The sequence below is a fragment of the Hippopotamus amphibius genome, chromosome 11 (assembly GCF_030028045.1).
Source record: "Hippopotamus amphibius kiboko isolate mHipAmp2 chromosome 11, mHipAmp2.hap2, whole genome shotgun sequence".
Classification (NCBI taxonomy): domain Eukaryota; kingdom Metazoa; phylum Chordata; class Mammalia; order Artiodactyla; family Hippopotamidae; genus Hippopotamus; species Hippopotamus amphibius.
In genome coordinates, this window is record NC_080196.1 from 37,707,501 (window position 1) to 37,731,317 (window position 23,817).

General features: G+C 47.0%; 1 protein-coding gene across 1 annotated transcript in view; it reads left to right on the top strand.

Annotated features, from left to right (window-relative positions):
• KIF6 (kinesin family member 6) overlaps positions 1–23,817 on the top strand; it is a 363,044-nt gene that overhangs the window by 279,261 nt on the left and 59,966 nt on the right. Inside the window, exons 14-15 of the mRNA XM_057698188.1 lie at positions 2,686–2,794; positions 11,429–11,484. Coding sequence (XP_057554171.1) covers positions 2,686–2,794; positions 11,429–11,484 — 165 coding nt within the window. The remainder of the gene's footprint in view (positions 1–2,685; positions 2,795–11,428; positions 11,485–23,817) is intronic.

The following is a 23,817-nucleotide window of genomic DNA, read 5'->3' on the forward strand; positions in this document are numbered from 1 at the left end:
TTACAGGCATCACGCTCATGTTCATTCACTTGAGGTCATCACCATCAAAGAATGCCAATCAGAATCTCCCACCAGGAAGAATGCCAATCAGAATCTCTCTCCAGGAGGAAAGCCAATCAGAATCTCCCTCCAGGAAGAATGCCAATCAGAACCTCCCTCCAGGAGGAAAGCCAATCAGAATCTCCCTCCAAGAGGAATGCCAATCAGAATCTCCCTCCAGGAGGAAAGCCAATCAGAATCTCCCTCCAAGAGGAATGCCAATCAGAATCTCCCTCCAGGAGGAAAGCCAATCCCGTGATCCTGACGATAAGTCCACAGCACTGCAGGACACCAAGTGCCTCTTAAATCACCAAAAATATTAAATACTTCCAGTGTATCTATCCCATAATGCGTATTTTACTAAATTTTCAGTCTTTGAAAATTGGTGATTTGTGTACAATATGTCATGGCACTGTCCTCAACTTTCTTAGCATGACCTTCAAAACTCTCCGCAAAATGCTCCCAAACTACCCTCCTGAGCTTGTCTTCTCAATGCACCCTCTGGCCCTTCTGCTCCCACTGCCCAGACCCCTCCACACCTCAGGGAAGTCCCTGTGGGGTTTTCAGCTGATTACAAGTTCTTCCAGGACCTACTGCGGTACCAGTACCATCGGCGCTGGGAAACCTCGCCATGGCCTCTCCACCCAGCTGTCACCTTGGGCTGTCAGCCCTAAAGAAATCAGAGCCTGGGAGTCCTTCTTCGACGCTGCAGCTTTTTGGACAACCCTCCACCACGCCCGCACCCCTGCCACCTCTGGTTGGTGGAAGCCCTCTCATCACCTCCTGTGTGGGAGGCAATCTGGGGATCCCACAGGCAGGCAGGTGCCAGTGGGGTCTCGGTGGGGCTTCCCTCTCCCCCAACCCTAGTCCAGAGAGACTCATTCCTCTACCCTCTGTGGTTAAAATAAATCATAAAAATGATGATAAATCATAAAAATGACACAGTAAAAGGCATACATTGTCAGAGCTGGGCGCAGACTAGGGTGGGGGAAGGTGTAGAATGAGCTCTTTGGCTCCTGGCTGGCTCTGCCGGAGCAAACTGCCCTCCGGCTAATGTCTCTCGTGCATCAGGGCCCATCTTTCCGAGCATCACCCAAACCAGTTCCCAGGCCCACCCGAATCGGGAGTGTGCTGGGCAGATGTGGAGACAGAATTGAGACATGCCCATTTGCTTCTAATTGGAAAAGGGTGGGGCATCTTTGTGTGCCTCACCATTCAGTCATTCTTCATGGTGCTATTTTTATCAACAGTAATCATTAAATTGGTGTCAGATGGGCTGGTCCAGTTCCGCACCCTGGGGCTGGGTGATAGGACTCTGTGGGTTTTTTCCAGGCAAAAGATGTGGTATGTGGCCCATATGAATCTGCCTCTGGAACCCTAGGTCTCCTAGCGAGCCCCTCTAGCCCTGGACTGTGTTCCTATGGCAATGAGAGCAAGGCTCTCATCCCTTCCGGTTCATTCCTGACCTGATTCACTTAACAGACATACGTTGAGCACCTTCGAAATGCCAGACATTGAAAAGGACACTGGGGACTCACAAAAAAATATTTTCTCTACCTCCTGAGACATACGCATTTCGTGAGAAAGGGTTGTCACGTGAAGTGGCAGAGTCTGCTGGGCTGTGCATGTCACAGAAACACAGTGGAAGGAGGATTTGTTTAGTCTGGGCCTCACAGAAAGCTCCATGGAGGTAGTAGCACTCAGCCAGGGCTTCACAGATAGTGTTAAGTGGCTGAAAATACAGGAAAGGGAACAAAGGGCAGAGGCATAAAAAAATGACTCTATGGACTCATCCAAAATCCAGCTGTGAATGCAGCTCTTACCATAGGAGTCCCAGGCCCACACCTGCCTGGAGCCTCATCCTGGGAGGCTGCGAGGAAGAGGGCCTCGGGGCAGGGATGCCATCTGCTCATTCCAAGTGTCCTGGCTGTTCTGACTCTGGTTTCAGAGTTTGACCCCTGATCAGGGCCCAGCAGCCAGGCTTGGCCTGTAGTGGCTACAGGGATTCAGGAGGTTGAAGTTAGACGTGAACCGGAACCTCCACCGTAGTCCACTCGCTGGTCTTGTGATTGAAAACCTAACTCCAGAGTAAGAACTGGAAGCCCCTCACTAGACACAGGAAACAAGGATGAGCCTTGATATGGAGACTAAGGGCAGAATTTTCTAGATTCTAAATCCTTCGATTGGGATTGTACTTCTTTTAACTAAATGCCTGGAAATTCAGGGTGAGATCAAACAGAAAAGCAAAATGGGGCGTAATAGGAAAATGGGGAGAAATGTGGCCCAGAGTGCTGGCAGAAAGTGCTTTTGCAAATGTCCGCAGCCATCCAGGGCTTGGCGCTCTGGTTTTCATTTTCTCTGACCAGACATTCCAAACTCCCCACCCCCCCCCACCCCCCCGCCCCAAAGAGTCACGTGGATGCCCAGGCTCAGGCCCGCAGGGCGCAGCGGGTGTCACAGGAAGGGCCTCCTCAGCGGCGGGTGGCAGTGGCCAGCTGGAAAAGCCTGGGGCCACCTGTCTGTTCAGGAGCCTCTCTGCCGTGGGCCCCGGAGCCAGGGCTGACTTTGCCGTCTGACGGAAGTGACAGTGAAATTAATGAGATCCTGATGCTGTGACTAAGGCCATTTCCCCGTGTCTCCAAACAGGGATGAGAGAGGAAATGTCGTTAGGACGCCAGGAGGCTTTTGAAATTTTCAAGAGGGACCACACTGACAGTGTCACCATCGAAGACAACAAACAGATCCTGAAGCAGAGGTAAGGCTGGTGCGGAGAGCAGCTGGTCCTCCAAGGCTTAGCTGGGCCAGCCTAGAGAAAACTTGGTTCCTGAAAGAAGGCATGAGCTGTGTGCAGTTTCACACTGAACTGTGTCCAGCCTGGTACACTTCTCTCCCATATGTTAAGCCTCGCCATCCCAGTACCGCTGGGTAAGCAGTGTTAGAGCAGGGCTGGGGCTGACAGCACTGGTATGCGATTCTCACATCTTATATTAATTCTCATCCGCCCGGGCCTCTATCACTATTTCACGGCTCCAAAGGCGAGGGAAAGAAATGTCTACAGACCAAACGATGTGTCTTAGAACTCTAGGCCCTCTGGCTGCTTGGCAGGGCCGTCCTGCACTTCTTGTTCAAAGGAAGTGTACACATGCACGCCCCGTGACCCAGATGCCTCTGGTGCGTTTTCCAGGCCAGATGCAGAGCAGGCAGCACCATCTGCTGACAGGTTGCCCAGCACGCCTGTGTTCTGGACCCTTTAGAAAAAACTTAAAGGTACATCGTTTGGTTCACCTAATCCATGAATTTGACGCACGTCCCCAAACTGTAGCGAACAGAAAGGCTGCTGGATGTGTGGGTCTGGAGTTTGAAAAATAGAGTTCTAGGCTGCGCGCGCTCGTATGTCACGCGTGACGCTGCATCTTAGCACACAGTACATTTTCAAAACCTATCTGTTGAATTAAAATGAGATCCAGGTTTGAGAGTCATACGTTTATAAATGCTTCAGGGAAGCATGCGAAGGGGACGAGCTCTCTCAGGAAAACATGTGGAAGTTCAAGGGCCTGGAGGGTAGAACCACGGGGAAAGCTTTCATGGAAGGGTGGGCGGGGGAGGAGGCCATGAGGGAGACGAAGAAGAGGGGAAGAACCAGCAGGAAAGGCCCGCCTGAAAGCCAAGAGGGGAGACGGCTCCCAGAAGCCTATTGTCTTCAGATGCTCCAGAGGAATAAGCAGGAGGCAGCGGGAAAGTGCAAGGGGAGTCGGCAGCGGGAAGAGCACAGGCTGGGCGCTGGGAGGGAAGCAGCAGAGAAGGAACTGGGCGCGTGGAGGGAGGGCGAGCAATGTGTTCAGAGTGCCCGTGAGAGGTGGCCAACATCTGTCAAAGAACAAGGGGACGTGGCCTAGGACAAGGGAAGTTTGTTTCAGAAAGGGAGAGAATTTGTCAAGATTGCAGGCCACAGGCAGAAGCATGCCAGCGGCGGGGTGTGGAGCAAGGTGGGAATGTCGGAGGGAAGGGAGCCTGGAAGGAAGCCTGAATAGCTGCCGAGGGCAACAGGGAAGACGGTAGAGCTAGAAAGGCAGGCAGCACTGAGGGCCCAGCCCGGCCCGTTAACCAGTGATGGTTACACTCGGGGGCCATGGAGCCCAGATGGCTTTCGGAATCCAGTGACGGTGGCAGCAGCCCTCTGGAGCGCAGTGCAGGCCTCCTAATCCCAGAGGTGTCTGCGCCCGCCGTGACCCGGCAGTTCCCCTCCTGGGTTCACAGCCACCGTGCCTCAGTATCTGTGGGGATTGGTTTCAGGACCCCCCACAGATACCCGCGTTGGCTGGCGCTCAAGTGGCTTATATAAAATGGGTGGTACAGTCAGCCTCCAAAAGTACAGGTTCCACCCACGGATCCAGAGGGCCGACCGTGTCTCCCAAGAACTTCTCCCAGGTTCAGGAGGGGACATACATGAGGATGCCCACAGCAGCTCTGTTTGTGGCCGAGGAGAGTTGGAGACCTTGTGGGCATCCATCCCTTGGGGAAGTCGAGAGGTAGAATGCTGAGGAGCTCTCTGTGCAGGCTGCATGTTGGGAAGGCAGATGCGGTGGGTGGGAGATGGATTAAGGCACACATACCAGCAAGGACAGCATTAAGTGAGAACACACACTTTATGCAAATTAAAAATAGATGCACACAAAACAAACAAAAACAGCTGAACAAAAAAGTATACTTTAGCCCACTTTAGCCATAAAAATGGCTGCCTCCGAGGGGAGCAGAATGGGAGCCTGACATGGGATATGAGTGAAAGATGGATGAAACAGGGGTGGGGAGAAGATGAGGTGAACCTCAGGAAAGCTGAGGACTCTGTCCCCAGAGAAATGGGATGTGCACATCCACACAAACGTTAGCCCGTGAATCCAGGGGTTTCACAAACTTCCCAGTGCTTCTCCCTGCTGCGGGCCGTGTGCTTTCAGTAGAGTCAGTTGGACGTGTTGAAGTGGACACCTTGTTTGTCTGAGACAAGCATACGAAGCTGGATGACAGCTGCCTCGTCCAGTGACTCCCACAGAGCCTTCGGCTGTGTCCTCACCTCAGGCTTCACAGCTTATACCGGGGCCTCGTAACCCTCGCTTCATAGTAAAATGACCCGTGGAGCCTGTGAAAGCTACCAGAGCCTGGGCCTGAGCCCCCAGATTTTCTCATTGAATTAGGTAGAGCCTGAGCATCCATTTGTTTCAGGATTCCAACATGCCACCAGGTTTGAAAGCCACTGGGCAGACGTTGTCCAGAGACGTTGAGACCCAGGGCATCTGAGGGAGAGCCTCAAAACTGCACAGGGGAAACCAGTCACCAGGAGACGCCTCTGCACGCTCAAGTTGAAGAACTACTGATTAGGAAGAACATAGTGCTTCATCTTCCTTCTTCTAGATTACGCATGGCTCCAGGATCGGGCTTGTACCCTTGAGTTTAGGTCTTTTTCCAGCGGGGGATGGGTTGGGGGCGGCAGGGATGAGGAAGACTTCCAATGCAGAGCTCACTTCACTCTAGTAGAACAGTAGAGTTCTGACAGCCCATGGACGAGATGTGCTTTGGGGTTCAAACACATCTAAATCACACAGGATGGACTGGGAACCGTGGTGGTCCCATCGTCCTTGTGGCCATAAAGCAAGGTAATTAATGAAACTCACACAAACCTCTCCTCTGAAAAGAAGTTTTCCCAGCAGTAAATCAGTCTTTTAAAATCAAATGAAAAGTCAGGAGGCCAGCCCACATTTTTAAAATGTCTACATCTGTTCAGTGTTACCAATTATTAAAGGAATATTCGGTACTGGGCAGTATAAGCCAGGACCTACCCTTTTCTCAGGATTGGAACCTTTGTTTGCATTCACGGAGAGTATTCACTTATCAGACATTACATGCTCGTAACTGTTATGGCAGAGAACAAAGTGAAATACTTTTGTATGAAAACAAGTAACTACAAGTGCTCCCATAGCAGACATCAGAATAAAGCATGACTAGGGATAGGGAGGGTGGGAAGGAGTCGCGAGAGGGAGGGGATATGGGGATATATGTATAAATACAGCTGATTCACTTTGTTGTACAGCAGAAACTGGCACAACAGTGTAAACCAATTATACTCCAATAAAGAGCTTAAAAAAAAAAAAAGGCATGACTTCTATGCCTCCATCACTTTAGGAAGAGGTTTGCAGTGACCCTGATCCCTTCCACACATTTGCTCCCATTCCCTCTAGTGACCAGGAGCATCACATGGACCATCTGTGGGAAGACTGACCGGTCCCAGGAATACAGACATGTGCCAGAGGGGTGTTCCTCGGGGCGGCATTAAATTGCTCTTCCCTAACTCTACTTCTAGTGGACTTCCTCTTAGAAAGTCTTGCCTTTCTGATAATCCTCAGCCACCAGGACCCACAAGCCTAGCCTCCCACTCTGTTCCCTGCTTCTCACGTCAAGTAACCCTGCCATCCCGTGGCTCAAGGGTTGAGCTGTCATGTTGGCAAAGTCCACAAAAGAGGGGCTTAGGATCCCAACACATCAGCTTTGGTCCAGCTCAGCCTCATTAGCCCATGGCAAATAGCTTCCTAGCCCAAATATAGGGACTATTGGTGGCCCAGATCCCTTCGAATTCCCTCAGCTCCCCCAGAGTGCAAGGTTGATGCAGAGATGCAGGAGGAGACCATCAACGGCTGAGACATCAATGTTACTTAATAGGAGCGATTTCTCCCTCTTCTTGCTCCCCCACAGGGAACTGCTAGCGTGTCTCAGCTCTGCCCTCAGTCTGGGGAAAGTTGTGCTGCCTGCCTGTGACAGCAGAAACAAGATGTTGGCACATTAATGGGATATCTGCCCTTCAATGAACTAGAGCACGTGAGCCAATTCTTAAGCTGGATTTTTCAACAGAAGACAATTCAAGTAGACGTGCAATTGAAAATCACTACATTTTCCTGGCATGACTCATCCTCACAGTATATAATAATATGAAGAGAGGCTGGAAGCCCCATGCTCGGCAATTTCCAGCACCCAGGGCCTGCACAGCTAACTTTCTCTCGTGGCAGATCTTCCATACAAACGGAATCCCCATCACAGAGTCCCATTAAGTAACAAAAGAGTAAATAAATGGGGAGATTAGCTCCAATTGAAAATGAAGGCATTGATAATGTGGAAAACCAAGAAGAGCACCCCTTCACTCAGTTGGACCCTTCAGATGGAGAATAGAACAGCCATCCAACGCCAACAGGAAAACTGGACCAAGAGTGGCGAGAAATCTCGTGGCACCATCTGGAAATAACGTCCATGACAAATAGGAGTTCCCTGGTTCCTATTAGACTTCAATTTTAACCTTTATTATTTTTCCACTTGTTTTTTGTATTTACACCTTGTCTCCTGAACTAGAATTATGAACTCTGAGAGCAAAGATTAGATTAGAATCTTCTCATTCTCCCCACAGTTTTTTAAAACAGTGCTGGCCACAAAAATGGTACTCAAAAACACTTTTTCTTTTTTTTTGCTTGAGAATGACAATTTGAAACTGACTTTGAAAAATCTTAGCAGCCAAGAAAACTGCCTGAGAACCACTTCCTAGAAGCAGGCAAATGCAGCAGTGGCTTCCTGAGAGTCAGGGAAGGAACGGCTCAACGGGAGACAAGAGGAGAGCCATCTTGATGGGGAAATGGAATGAAATAGAAAAGGAATTGCGGGATTTTTAAAAAGTGTAAAGGAAATGAAAGGTGGCTCTTCATCACAATATAACAGAGGCAGCCAAGGTACAATGTCAGGGACAAGGCAACAGAGGAAGGAAAGGGCATAGGTGCAGTCTCGGTCTTTCTCTCTGATGGGGAAGAGAATTGGATGTTTGTTCACTCTAAGAATAATCAACACATTAAGGTCATCACCCTCGACAAGAAGACAACGTGGGAAATAGCCCAAAGGCAGGAGCATGAAGGCAGGGAGCTGAAAAAGCAGTCGCTCAAGCGGTCTTGGGGGAGTGACAGCTCCTCAAGGCAGGTGGAGTAGGGTGAAGCTCAGTGGGACATCAGGAGAGGACACAGGATGGGCGAGACTCCAGGGCTGAGTGAAGGGGCTACCCGAGAGCGGGGCAGAGGATGGTGTGCAGGTTTCAGGCATGAGCACCTGGGTGAGTGTGGGTGCCATGCAGCAAGAGGAGGAAGGATGGGAGGAAGGCGGGGGGGTCTTCAGGGGAGGTCCTCAGTTCTGCTCTGGATCCCGTGGGTTTTAGTTATCTGCAGGGCATCAAATGGGCAGTTGCATAGTGGGTCAGGAAGTCAAGCAGGGCTGAGGTGGAGATTTGAGAGGTGTCCGTAGAGGTGGTAGATGAGTGGAATGACCGAGAGTGGAATGAGTGGAATGCCTAGAGAGAATAGGTAGCGTGAGGAGAGGGTCTAAGACTAAACCCTGGCCATTACCAGCAACTAAGGAACAGGTTCCAGAAGAAAAGCCCGAAAAGGAGACTGAGAAGCAGCAGCCAGGGAGAGAGGGCAAAAAATAGGGAGGTGGGAGATATACCATAGAAGCCAACAGAGAGAATTGTTTTCACTCTGGGGACAGAGCCCTTCATGGTGCCTGGCGCACAGTGGGAACTCACGGGTGGGTCAAGGCTGGATGTCACGGGGAGCCAGGCTTGTGAAGGAACAGCCAGGGTGCTGCGTTCCTTCTCCCTTCCAAAGCCAGGTCTTGCCCCAAGGTAGAGCTTCCCCTGCACAGATGAGCTGAGCAGCCTACTGGGCCCCGCGCTGGGACTGCCCCCAGCACCGTGCACTCCGCAAACGGAACCGCGCCGCGCCCTGCTCCCGGACAGGAATGCCTGGCCATCAGGAGTAGGAGATCCTTGGGGGCTCACAGGTGGTCCTGGTCGAGCCTTGGGGGCTCCCGCCCCCCACCCCCACCTCCGTAGGAGCAGCAGCCTCAGATACTGTCCAGGAGGGCGGCGCCTCTGGGAAAGTCAGCACAGGTTCCACCACCTGGACCACATCCCTAATGGGAATGTGCCCCTTTTAGAAGCTCAGGAGTCAGGAGGCTCCCCCACCCCCCACCCCGGAAGATCAGGAGGAAGGGGAGGGGGTGGGGCTGAGGGAGACTTAGGCTGGGAGGTGTGCAGATGCAGGGTGCACAGGAGGAACAGGGTAGAAATTCGGGGCCACCTTCTTTCTTGTCTCTCCCGCCTTCCTTTCCTCCCTTCCTTCCCCCTCAGGGCTGGGCTTCCTCAGGCAAGAGTTTGTCTTGACGACCGGAGGTCAGGAAAACATGTGGGTGGGGTGGCCTGGAGTGGTGACAGCTGCAGAGTGAAGGGAAAATGGCCTCGCGGAGACGGGACAGCCCTCAGCCCACACCTCGTCAGTGGGAAAGCCCTTTTTAGCTCAGCGCTGGGCTGCAGAGGAGAGCCTGGGACAGCTCGTGGCTTCCCGGCGGTGTCTGCCAGCCCTGGTGTGGGGCGGCTCGGTGGAGACGGTTGACCACAGCACTAAGCAGCTCCTCGCCATGCCCCTCCCCTCCCCGGAACACACGTGGGCACCGCCAAGGCTGGGGGGCTCCTTTCCAGGCCTGTCAGGACGTCTCTGAGCAGGGCTGCTGCAGAGATGGCCCATTCTGCCCGCAGGATCTTCCCTTTTCCAGCTCTGCTCTGGTTTCCTCCATCCTTGACATGAATTTCAGCAGCTTGGCAGCCTTGCTCTCGTATTGTCCAAGGATCTAAAGCTCCCAGGACTCTATGGAACAGGCAGTTAGAGGGGTCATTCATTGAGCCGTGGAGGACTATCAAACCCCATGAAAGCCTAGGTGTTGGGATGGACATGGCGACCACCAAACACTTAAAGCTCCCACTTGGCAGAACTTAAAGTATGAAGATAGTCCTTGCCTGAGTGGCCCGGACCAAGCCTCAGAGCCAGTCCGCCCAGGGGACAGAGGCCAGAGTGAGCCCACAGAGTGCAGCACAGCGACCTACACGTGGTATGAATGCTTGCTGAGCTGAATTCAGTCTGCATGGCATCAAATGGGATTGCACTGTTCTCCAGAAGGTGACAGGCCCTAGCTGAAGAACGGACATATGTCATCAGTGATGAGCCTGAACACCCTTAATAAGGAGCCAGGGGTGGAGTCCCAAAAAATCTAACACTAAGGGAAAATTTAGTCCCCTTCCCTGGAAACTTCTGTCTGCAGTCTCGGGCCAAGCAGACACATTTGGAAAATAGCAGTGACATAATTCACGCTTCTTTTCCACCAGGCCCAGAGCCTTCAGGGCCTGGAATGCCCTCTTCTCCCCACTTCTTCTAACAAAATCCTGCGCGACTAAAGCATTTGTGGATGAAACAATGTGATATCTGAGAGTTACTGGGATCCGGAAAGATTTGAAGGTGGGGCATTAACATTTCATAAGGGCCCGCTGTGTGTAGGGGCCTGGATGGCATGGTTTTCATAGAGACCATTTCCTACACTTCTCCAGCACAAGGTTGGGCTCTCAGGGCACGTCTCAGGAATACCTGTTAGAAAATAGAGAGGAGTCATTAAGTAAACATCAACGCAGCATCTGGTAGACTAGCAGGTAGCCATCTAAGATAATGGAGAAGTCTCTAATAACATAGGACTTGTAATCCTAAGTAAGGGAAAAAAAGCACAAAAATCACATATATGGTATGATATTAACTCTGTAAAAACTGGCTAGAAAGAAGACTTGATGGATCTCAAAATGAGCTCATTTCTGGGTAGGGGATACTTAAGGATTATTTTATGTTTCCAAAATGCGATTTAACATCATATATAACAGGAGTAAGCAAACCCTTTTTTCTGGAAAAAGTCAGATAGTAAATATTTTCAGCCCTGTAGGCCCTATAGTCTCTGTCACAGCCCTCAACCCTGCCTTTGCTGCATGAGAGCAGCCCCAGACAATAAACAAACGTGTGGCTGTGCCCCACACAGCTTGATTTACAGAAACTGGTGATGGGATGGATCTGCCTTACGACCGGGCATAGTTTTCCAGTCAGAAAAGAAAAGGATCAGAAAAAAAATGTCCTTTAAGTATTCTTTGACTCTAAGATCTTGGTACTGTGATTAATAGAACACAGTACAGAAGGCTTACAGCCATGCTTTACTCTGTTTCCCTTGTATCATAAAACAGTAGAAATCGAAAGTCATCAATTAGAGACCATGGGAATGAAGTTCTGTGCTGGAGCGAGGAGAAAAATTCACGATACCAGTAATTAATACAAATTTATCTCTACTTTTAAGCCTAATATATTTCATTCATTTAAATTTTCTTTTATGTCTTTCAATAAAGTTTTATAATATTTTAGAGACCTCTTGGAAATCTCTTATTGTTAAAACATAATTTAGGATGAACAGAAAAGGTTAAACTCTCATTTCTTTTTTTCTTTTTGTCCAGATTTTCTGAAGCAAAGGCCCTGGGAGAAAGTATAAATGAAGCAAGAAGTAAAATTGGTAAGCAGATGATACTCAGTGAGCCTCTTCCGCAGGCCATTTTCCTGGTGAAAATCAGGTCATGATGTGCTTCCAAATAGCTGTGAGGACGAGTTTCAGGAAACCCCTGCCAAGGAACCTTTTTTGAGAGCACCTCTCCTTGGAAGTTTGTCATCTCTCCTATCATCCATCAGGAAAAGCACTTTCTTTTGTCTAGAACTTGAACTTTTCGTCCTCATATAGGCCTGAGCTCTAGCATCCCAATGAGGAAGTTTGGCTCTTCCCTGGTGTTTTCCAGCAATAGCCCAACTGGTCATAACTGTATAATTACAGCGATGTTTCACATTTTCAAATGCTGTGGAACACGTTCACACCTCCCAGAGCTTATACTTATCGTTTTTGGCCCAGGTGCGCATTCTTCAGCATCATTTCCGTGAGCCTCTAGGAGGATGAGGGGCAAAAATGAGTCATTGTGCCTTCCCAGGGTGCAGGCTGCCCAGCAGGGCTCCCCCACTTAAGTGAGCATCCCCGGAACGGTGAGATTAAGGCAAGAGGCGACCTTGGTAATACTATGCTTCGGGTCTTTGTGAAAGTGAGAGGAAATGTTTCTTTCACTCCAAGCTAGAAGACACACCTCCCAGGCTGGGGCAGTTTCACAGAAGTTGCAGCTTCCCTGTGACTTGGTCACTGGCAGGAGTTACCTGGTCACAGCTGACTCCCTGTGGCCCCCTTGTCCCCACCTTTCTCCTCTCATAAGTGAGGACAGGACAGAAGCCACTATGAACGTCCCTTTTGATTTTTCCTACAAAATATGGAAACTCACAATAGCCTCGGGTCACTTCAGTTAGGGAAACAGGGAGCCCCACATTCTCTTCTGAGGCCTGAACAGAAAGAGTTGAGGCCGCCAAGCCCTGAGCCATGCCCGGCACCAGGCCAAGAATCTCTAGAGTCTCAGAGGTTCTTGACTTAAGGTCCAGGATCTTGGATGGAGGAAAAATGCACCTTTATTTTCACTAACCTCTAACCGCAATTTAGCACTCCCTCCAATGATGAATGTCGGCAGCAGACCACAGTAGAAGTAGCAGCACCTGTCACAGTGGAAATTACCGACATTTTCATTTTACAGCAGAGTTGGCAGACATCGTAAACTATCTTTTATACTCATCAGTACTTCAAAATTACAGTAGTTATTAGACTCACCAGTAGATCTTGTTATTTAATACATTTATATAAAATCACATAGATATTTCTATATCACAAAAAATGATTTTAAATTTTGATAACTACTTCAATACAATCGGTCTCCCTTAAAATCCTATGTAAAACTCCTTTCTTGGCCTGAATTCTCAAACCCCCTAAAACTGCATGAAAAAAAATTGGGGGTCAGGAGCACTTTTCTAGAGAGAACATCCATAGTTTATCTGATTCTCAAAGAGGTCAGTGACCCAAACCAATAATGAGGGAAGGGGAAGCAGGCTTAAGCGAATCCAGAGCCCGCATGTCAGAATCCTCTGACTCAGAGGACCTAATGTTCTGTTTTCATCCCTGGGGAGATAAGAGGGAAAGACCTTTTATAAGGATGTTTTGTGAAAAATATCTAAATCTCTAAACCAAAATGAAACTGTTCCAACACTAATGAAGTATACAATTGATGGAAGGCACGAGTGGCCTACACTAATACACCTAATGTTTCACTCTGAGTACGAGTTGTTGTCACAGATACTTCCAAGTTCGCCATAACTTTGGTGCAGCAACATACGTTGATGGATCCAGTTTGCCACATTCTTGAGATCAGGCAAATCGGAGGCTGCCCTACAGCTGCCCAGGTTGTGTCCTGCCCAAGAGGCAGGGGCCGGGGGTCTGAGGGCTGTGATTGATCTTCCGGAGAGGATGTCTGTAATTCACACACAAAGGGTCCAGATCTACTAGAAGCAGCCCTGGGCAAGTAGACCTTTGTGTTTTCTGGATGATAAGAATAAGTAGGGTTCATACCAATGTTGAGATTCAAACATTTATTGCTGACAAGAAAGCAGCTGCTAGTTCAGTGGTGCTAATAAAACCAATGTCACTCTTACTTCATTCTATGCAAATAATAGACCAAGACCCATCTCCTGGCTACCCATCTTTCAAATGTGCTCTTGATCCAAGGGAGCCCAGGTGAGTGGATGGCTGAGACTCAGCCCTGTTACTCAACAAGCCCCTCACCGTACTTGACCACAAGCAGTAGCTCCCCCACTACTGCATCTCAGACACAGAGGAAGTACAAGGTGGAACTTGTACACACATTTAACATTTCCAAGGCAACCTTGAAGGAAACTGGTTTCAACAGATTTATTACATGACTGAGTGCGTTTTTCCTAGGGAGAAATTAAATCAAGTGGAATTTTCATTCCCCTACAAGTCCTTTAATGAATCTAAGGGTCAGGAGGTGGGAGCGTGGCACGGATGTACCATGACGTGCGTGGGATGATGACTCAGCTCCACGCCCAAACTGAGCCGCATCCTGCCTCTGGACCCCAGCGCGGGAGTGAGATGCTGGGGGATGCACATATAATTGGCCTGCCGAGAGGAAATGGAAGCTGTGTTTTTGATCAACTCATCAGCCAGCCCACATGCTTAGAGTTCGGGTTGCCACTGTCTTCTCAGGCAATTTGGTTTTTCTCTGACATCGTGATCTAGAGCTGCCACTTGAATTTCATTCTTAAAAATCCCTAAAGGCTATTAATTCCAGAGTGACCACGTAATATCTAATTTTTACATGGCATAATCAGTCAACCAAAACTTCCATATTATTTCCTTCTCTTAAAACAAGGCAACCCAAAATGAAGTAGAATAAACGCTCGCCACAAACTCCTTTTTTGTCCTTCTCTGTACACAATTTACATCAGTCCTGATGTTGAAACAAATTGAAATCAGAAATGGAAGAAATAACCAATTTAGGATCTCCCCCCAAAATACCAGCCATTGATTTGGAAAGGCAAGCCATTTTCATTGCACTTGTCTGCCCCGTACACATAGCATTTAGGCTGCTTTTCATCACAGGGCCGGTGTTTTGAACATATCCACGTACGCCTCACCTCCACTCAGCATATCTCTAAAAATGCCATTAAAGCCCAAACTGTGGGGGAGGAAATAGATGGCTTCCGAAGCAAGGGCATACACCAGGCCATTTTTCACTTATGAGAATCCTGGCACTGGTTCTTCTGCATCAATGCGCTACCCCTGGCAGCACTGTCTTTGGCAACAAAAGACAATGAGTGGCTGTTCTTTGGCATGAGGCCCATCCTCAACCAGTCCAGGAGTCAGCTGCTTTGGGGGCAGGTGAAAGAGGCTGAATGACACGTCTTGGCACCTCTTTGCCCTCCACAGACCCCTCCAGGCCTAAATGAAAACACCCGTCACAGGACGCTGCACAGAAGGGTTTTCAGCAGGAAGCCAATCAGTGATCACTTCAGAAATCACAGGATATATAATAGAAGTAGCTGTCAGTGATCTGGGAAGAAAAAACCAAACGCTAGAAAAGCTAACAGAACACTCTGGAAGTTTTCTTTCTCCGACTCCACATTCAAAGAAAGACCCCAACCCATCATTTGAAAAACATCGTTTTAAAAATGTTTCTCCTGCACATTTGGGATTTGGGGAAATCATTACTCAGATCTGGGTCTCCATCAGCAGAATACACGGGACTATTTTTCAGCTGTGCTTTTTCTGTACTTTCATCTTCTGCTGAGGCTTACTTCTGGTCCTACCCTGTGATGTTGTCTTCTAGTGTGTCACCCTGGGGTAAGGGAAAGACTATATCCAGCTCATCTTGCTAGGCTGTGAAGACCTCAGTCAAGTCTATTCTCCTGTTACTATTTGTCACCAGCTTCAGGTAGAAACCACACCCACAGCAGCTTCCTTGAGCACCGACTCGGGGCCGTGCCAGGAACTTGGCAAGCGTGTTCTGTCATTTAATCCTCACAAAGAAGAACCATTAAGGGGAGTGTTACCATATGTCATACAGTCTAAAATACACAATTTTTACAGTCTTAACACCTCTGAAATCAGGAAACACTTGACCATCCACTTGGCTATTTTTTCATTTTAAGAAACCTCTGTAATGAGACAGAGTCTTACAATTGATGTAGTCTCGATCAGGGGTCCCCTGACCCCTGGGCCATGGACCAGTACCAGTCTGTGGCCTGTTAGGAACCGGGCCGCACGGCAGGAGGTGAGTGGCAGGCAGGCAAGCAAAGCTTCATCTGTATTTACAGCCACTCCCCATCGCGGGCATGACCGCCTCCTGTCAAATCAGCGGCAGCATTAGAGTCTCATAGGAGCACGAACCGTACTATGAACTGCACATCTGAGGGATCTAGGTTGCACACTCCATATGAGAACCTAATGCCTGCTCTGAGGTGGAGCTGATGCTAGCGCTGGGGAACGGCTGCAAATACAGATTATCGTTAGCACAGAGGTTTGACAGCACAGAGGCCATAACAAATCAACTGCTTGCAGACTCACATCAAAATCCTATCAGTGAGTGGCAAGTGACAATTAAGCTGCATCTGCTGGCAGGCTTTATAGTGGCAAGTGAGTTGATGTACTTCAATTGGACAGCTGCATCTGGTGGCAGGCTTCAAGTCAGAATCCAACACTTATTTTAGTCCGTGCATGGCCCACCCATTATTTTACTTACCGCTTCTGTCCGCACCTCTTTCCCGCACTGTGCACTTGTCTCAGTCACAGTTTTGGTAAGCCCACAAGCTAACCCTAGCCAAAATGAGTAAAAAACAACCTTGCTGGAGTGCTTCTTTGAAAACAGGGAAATACCCAATGGTGAGACAGCAGAAGATTCTAACACTGCCAACAAAAAGAAAGCTGCATTTAAAATAAAATACCAAGAGTCCTACTTACATTACAGGTTCATTGCAATGGGTAATTCATATTCTCCAAGCCCACTTTGTATAATACATGGCGACTGGCTATCCAACGAAGCCATGAAACCTTGAAAACTGCTTCGCCACCTGGAGACCAAGCACCCTGCATTGAAAGACAAGCCTTTGGAGTTTCTCAAAAGAAAAAAATGTGAACACAAAGAACAGAAGCACTTATTGAAGGCCACCACTTCATCAAATGTGTCTGCACTGAGAGCATCATTCTTAGTGGCTAACAGCCTTGCTAAAGCTGAGAAGCCCTTTACTATTGGTGAAGAGCTGATCCTGCCTGCTGCTAAGGACATTTGTCATGAACCTTTAGGAGAGGCTGCAGTTCAAAAGGTGGCACGTGTTCCCCTTTCAGCTGACACCATAACTAGATGAAGTAGGAGAGGAGATTGAGGCACAATTGTTAGAGAGGATTAATGAGTCACCATGGTACGCAATCCAGGTTGACGAGTCTACCGATGTTGATAAGGCAACAATGCTTGTTTTTGTGAGATGTATCTTTCAGGAGGATGTGCATGAGGATATGTTACGTGCACTGTCGTTGCCAACCATCACCACAGCTGCAGAACTATTCAAGTCTTTGAATGGTTACATATCAGGAGAACTGAATTGGTCATTTCGTGTCAGTATATGCACAGACAGAGTCACGGCCATGACTAGACGGCTTTCTGGTTTCACTGCTTGGGTCAAAGAGGTCGCTTCTGAATGTGAGTCTCCACACTGTGTCATCCATAGCGAAAAGCTGGCTAGCCGAAAAATGTCGCCCGAACTTAACAAGATTTTGCAGGATGTGATTAAAATTATCAACCACATTAAAGTACATGCCTTTAACTCACTTCTGTTCACGCAGCTCTGTGAGGAGATGGACACAGAGCACACATCTTCTCTTATACACAGAAGTGAGATGGCTTTCTAAAGATAGATCACTGGCCACTCCAGGGACTTCCCTGGTGGCACAGTGGTTAAGAATCTGCCTGCCAATGCAGGGGACAGGGGTTTGATCCCTGGGCCAGGAAGATCCCACATGCCGTGAAGCAACTATGCCTGTGCACCACAACTACTGAAGCTTGCACGCCTAGATCCTGTGCTCCACAACCAGTGAAGCCACCTCAGTGAGAAGCCCGCACACGGCAACAAAGAATAGCCCCCATCCTGCAACTAGTGAAAGCCCACATGCAGCAGCAAAGACCCAATGAAGCCAAAAGTAAATAAAAATAAATAAATTTTTAAAAATATATAAAATGTTTTTAAAAAAATGAGAGCCACTCCAGAGATTTGTTTTAGAAAAACAGTCACCACTGGCAGCACATTTCAGTGACACAGAATGGGTCACAAAACTTGCTTACTTGTGTGACATATTCAACCTGCTCAATGAACTCAATCTGTCACTTCAGGGGAGAATGACAACTGTGTTCAAGACGGCAGGTAAAGTGGCTGCATTCAAAGCCAAACTGAAATTACGCAGGTGACAAGTGAGCATTGGCATTTTTGACATGTTTCAAACGTTAGCAGAGGTTTTGAAAGAGACTGAGCCAGGGTCTTCTTTCTCCCAGCTGGTGCATGATCACCTATCTCAGCTTTCAAAAGAGTTTGAGCATTACTTCCCAACCACAAAAGACCCCCGAACTGGGAAGGAAAGAGTCCATTTGTAAATAAGCCAGGTGAATCAACTTTGTCCATGCTAGAAGAGGATCAGCTGCTTGAGATCACAAATGATGGTGGCCTTAAAAATATATATTTGAGACGACTCCAAATCTCCATACGTTCTGGATTAAAGTCAAGGTGGGATATCCTGAGATTGCCACAAAAGCACTGAGAAGCCTGCTTCCATTTCCAACATCTGTCTTTGTGAAGCAGGGTTTTCTGCAGTGACAGCAACCAAAACAAGATTACAGAGTAGACTGGACATAAGCAACACATTTCAGGTGTCACTGTCTCCCATCCTCACCAGAGGGGACCACCTAGGTGCAGGAAAACAAGCTCAGGGCTCCCACGGATTCTGCATTATGGTGAGCTGTATAATTATTTCATTATATATCACAATGTAATAATAATAGAAATAAAGTGCAAAATAAATGTAATGCTCTTGAATCATCCTGAAACCATCCCCACCCACCCCAATCCATGGAAAAATTGTCTTCCATGAAACTGGTCCCTGGTGCCAAAAAAGTTGGGGACCACTGGTCTAGAGTCTATGAAATATAGTATTGTCATTATTTTGCAGATTTTTTTTTAAAAAAATGGAGTTTCAGGGAGGTGGCCTACCAAGTGGACAAGTTGGAGTCAAAGTCCGTTTCTGTCCAACTGGAAAACTTTTAAATACAGTATACTATCCCCATAAATTCAGATTTATCTGACTCAGTTTTTTTTTTCTGAGTTTAATACTTCACTAAGCCGTTACTCAGTTTTCCTGAATCTTTACCCTTCATCTGATGTGCCCAATAAAAGGCTCAAACTCAACCCTAGCTCATGCACATATAGCCCAATAGATGGAAAGGGTCTTTGTAACATGATTAATGATCAGTCACCTTTTGCCCAGTGGGGCTCAGCTGCAGGGCTGAGTGGGGTCTGACACCCAGCCTGCCCTTACTCTCCATCTCACCTACACTGGCCCATGGTTGCATCTGCCTTTAGGGAGGGGCGCCTTTTTCCAATTTGCAGAAAGATGTGCTGCAGGCTTGCAGCAGCCCTGGTTGGATTCAGTGTCCCACTTGAGTTTCAACTATCATTTCCAGTGGTTTGGAAAATAGAATAGAGGGGTTGTATTTTCAGGCTCTATACAATTCCAGCTCAGTGGGTTTACTGCTGCTTCAGAAAACATGAGAGAATTCAAAGCATAAACTTAGATGAGGTTTAGTAGGAATGGATGTGATGAAGTGCCTATGCTTAAGTAGCAAAACCAGCACCAAAAAATTGGACCAGAGAAAACCTGATTAAGGGCAGGCACAGAAATCATCAGGGACAACAAAATAAAAACATGTCATCATAAAGTGAAAAATACTACTGATATGTTCTCAAGTAAGAAATGCAAAAGTCAAGCCATCAGCCTTCCACTCTGCCCAGCATCTCCATGTGTGTGCTCCATTTCCTCAGGAACCCTCCCTCTCTACAGGAAGAGAGATGGTTCAGAGAAAAGCAGCTAAAGTCATGATGAAAAGGTTACAAGGTAGATTTTTTGCTTTATTAAGTAATTTACCACATGTATTTTATTTTATTTTTATTTTTTAAGCTCTTTATTGGAATATAATTGTTTTACACTCTTGTACCAGTTTTTGAGGTATACCAAAGTCAATCAGCTGTATTTATACACATATCCCCATATTCCCTCCCTCCTGTGACTCCCCCCCACCCTTCTTGTTCCAGCCCTCTAAGGCATTACCCATCATCGAGTTGATCTCCCTTTGTTATACAGCAACTTCCCACTAGCTATCTATTTTACAGTTGGTAGTATAAATATGTCTATGCTACTCTCTCACTTGGTCCCAGCTTCCCCTTCGCCCCCCACCCCCCCCAACCTCATGTCCTCCAGTCCATTCTCTGCATCTGCATCCTTATTCTTGTCTTGTCACTGGGTTTATCAGTACCATTTTTTTTTTTTTGATTCCGTACATGTGAGTTAGCATACGGTATTTGTTTTTCTCTTTCTGGCTTACTTAGCTCTGTATGACAGACTCTAGGTCTATCCACCTCATTACATATAGCTCCATTTCATTCCTTTTTAGAGCTGAGTAATATTCCATTGTATATATGTGCCACATCTTCATCATCCATTCATCTGTTGATGGGCATTTAGGTTGCTTCCATGTCCTGGCTATTGTAAATAGTGTTGCAATAAACATTAAGGTACATGTTTCTTTTTGGATTATGGTTTTCTTTGGGTATATGCCCAGTAGTACCACTTGTATTTTAAATAATAAGCTCTGCTTGCACGTTAGAGTATTTAGTTTGATTTTTCTAAATACTCTTATCAAACAAATTTAATTTATTTGTGTTCAGTTTGTATTGGCCAGGATGTTTGGCCGTAAGCATGATAGGAAATTTATTGTCTCATGTAACCAGGAAATCCAAGGGATATGGTTGGCTTCACATACACCCTCCTCCCCCTCCTCCTCTCCCCTCCTAAGCCTCCCCCTCCCTCTCCTCTCTCTCTCCCCTCCTCCCATCTCTCAGTGCTACTCAGCTAGATTCTCTGATAGCCTCGCCCCATTTAGTGGGAAGGTGCCTCTGAAAGCTCTAAGCTTACATGGTCTATAGAATTCATAATCCCAGTAAAGAGGGTCTTTTCCAACAATGTTGGCAAAAGTCTCCAGCGAGAGGAACGATTGGCTTGGCTTAGGTCACACACCCATCTCTGAAGCAGTCCCTGACTCCAGGGGATGAAACACTCTGACCCACTGGTCCTAAATCCCGTGCCCACTCCTCGGGGCTTAGCCCATCTGCTCCACACAAGCTGAACACAATTTTTAGGGAATTGAAGAGGTATCTTTCTCCAAAGGAAGAAATGCTAGGCTGACAACAATCATATTCACTGCAAACCTTTCAGATATTGATCTGTGGCTGGAAACAAGATACATCTGTAAAGGACTGGAGAGTAGTTCCTGTGAGAGACTATAACCATTAGCATAATTTATCCTGGAAAAAAGAAAGCTGTGAATGAGGAATTTGAAAACTGGCTTTAAGCACCAGTGCTTCTGCTATAATGGAATAAATGCAAAATTACATACAAAAAAAATAGCAGGGATTGTAGAAAAATTAAGACTGGGAAGACCTCTCAAACCCATGCAATTTTATAACTAGTACTCTAACAAAACCAATTACAATGCTAATAAAAATAATGGTGTAAATAAAAAGACATGCTAAATTCCTAATACATAAGGAAACTCTACGTAAAACATGTTTTTTTTCCCAAAATGAGGCTCTCATGGTAGAAGAGCGTATAGGAAGGGTTGAGGGCTGAGTTATGGAGGCATTAACAACAAGTGCAAAGATGGGAAGGGCCCTACAACGAGAAAGAAGCCTTTCCTTATAAGGAAGAGCTCTGGCCACACCAGACTAGGAGAAGGAGTGTGGGGAGAGGGACTGTATTCAGTCCTGCACTTCCGCACCATCTGCCAGGCTCAGCTCTGCTAACTTACTTTGTATTTAATGACCTTTTCTTGTGATACAAAACCTGAATTAACTAAGGAAAAAATCTCATGTCAGCAAATGAGTCTGCTGTGTGACACCAGGATGCCATCAGCTCCCTCTAACCAATTGCATGTGAGTGATTCCTGTTAAAGAAACCTAGTTGTGTGAGGACAGACTGCATTACTTCATTTTATACAGAGGGACCAGTAAATTGTAGTTTATCTTTAAAGAGACTCAAAAAAGGAAGAAATAATTTTCAGTTGTACTGAAACTATAGCTGATCATGTGAAAAAGACATTTTGTCAGAAAAGGTAATTAAATGGATATAGATTCTAGGAATCGTTAAAAGGATTCCTAGAAGCAGGATAGATTGGCAGCTTTTTACAATGACTCAGTGTATCTGGAGATGAAAAGAGCAAAGCAGATTTCTTAAAGTCCTTTCTGTAACAATTCAGAGTGTTGACATTCCAAGACGTGCAGTTATCAGAGTGACAGCCCATAACCAGTATGACTGATGTCTTCATAGAGTTGACTGAATGTTTGCTGTCATACTTTGGAGATCAAACAACAACAAAAAAATGATCTGAGCAAGCTGGAGGGCTGTGGAGTATATTAACTGACAAGAGGTAACACTGATAATTGTCACATATAAGGAAGGAAGCAGTGATTTGGTTGGAATGTCAGGAAAAAAAAAAAAAAAAAAGATGGATGGCTGCCTCCCAAGAGTCCTGACAGGGTGGTCTTACCTTAGTGAATGAAACAACATCCAGCATCTTGCCCGTGCTGGGTAGATGCAGGAAGGCTGTCCAATGTCAATCAAACTCACTCTAAACCAAAGAGGCAATCCACTCATTTACCATGGAGGATGTCCTTTTATATACAGGACCTCTTAAACTGCCTCCGTCCAGGGCCTCTTCTCCCAGGAAGCAAAATAGATTAGTGATTAGACGGTTAGTAAATAGGCATCCCCAAGCACAAAGGAAGTCAAAACAAAGAGAAGAATTTTGAGAGACAGGTTCTCACATTCGGAGTGAAGCCCCGCCAAGCGTCCACTGCCCACAGGAGCGGATATCCCCGCAGCAATTCCAGGAGTCTCCAGCCCAACCACCCCTCTTCTGTGCACAGTACCCTTTTCCCCAGGAAAGGTAGAATACCATTTGTTAGGTTGCTACTCACTAAACTCTAATGACATCCCCCTCCTGCCTCTCAAGGATGAATCCCAAGTCACTTTGTTTCAGTGACTTTATTCACAGGAATAATCAGTTTTACTTTGGCTCCCTTGATTTTCGGAAACAGAAACCCAGTTAAGTGAGTCCAAGCCTAGGATGCATGTGTGGTGATGAATCTCCCTGTGACACACCAATAAGATCCGAGAGCCCTCCAAGCTGGAACAGGAGCCAGAGGCAGAACCCAGGGCAGGGTGTGGGGCAGGCATCAGGACCCAGCGCGGCTCCAGAGCCCTGCACACTCCCCGTGCCTCCTTCAGGGCCTCTTGCTACCTCCATGCACGTCTGCTCTTGCAACCTGCCAGCTCTGCTGACCATGGGTCCCGCTTGCTCATGACTTTGGTCTGCTCTGGCCCCAGCTGTACCTGAAAGCATCCTTTATCTCTGTCTGCAAGGCAACAAGCTAATTATTTGCTTGTTTCTTAGCTCAAAGTTATGAGAAAGAACTTGACTGGCCCAGTTTTTTTCTAGGCCTTCAAGACATCTGCTGCTGGCGAGCTTAAGAATGTGCTATCTTTGGGTCAGAAACGCACCTCTGGTCCAGGCAGATGTGGCCAGGGAGGAAGAGAGGTCTTGTGTTTCAGAAAGTGTCCACCTAGAAAAAAAGAGGGTGTGACAGGGGAGGTTTCTGTTTTATAAACAAGATAGGTAGAATAGGCACAATGATTCTCTTGGCTCTATCTCACAGGTGTGAAGATTTTGCCAGTTCAACTCATAAGACAACATCAATTCCCTTATTTCTAGGTTCTCCAGAAAGCACCTTGCCTTTGTCCGTTTGTTTTACCGACAATAATAGTGACTAGTCTTTGTAGAGTGCGTTATAATATACCGGGATTTTATTTATTTTTATCTAGTCAAATTCGTTCATCTTTCCTTTTACAACTTCCTCCAGTGCTTTTGTACTTAGGAGGGGTCATTGCAATAGTAATAATGACAGATTGTTCATTGCCTGATATTTGTTTAATGCTTCCCTAAATTTTCTTATAGTTTTTTTTTATTGTTCTATTTTTCACACTCAACTCATTTGGTATTTATTGCAGAATGCAGTGTAAGCTGAGTCTCTAAGTTGAATC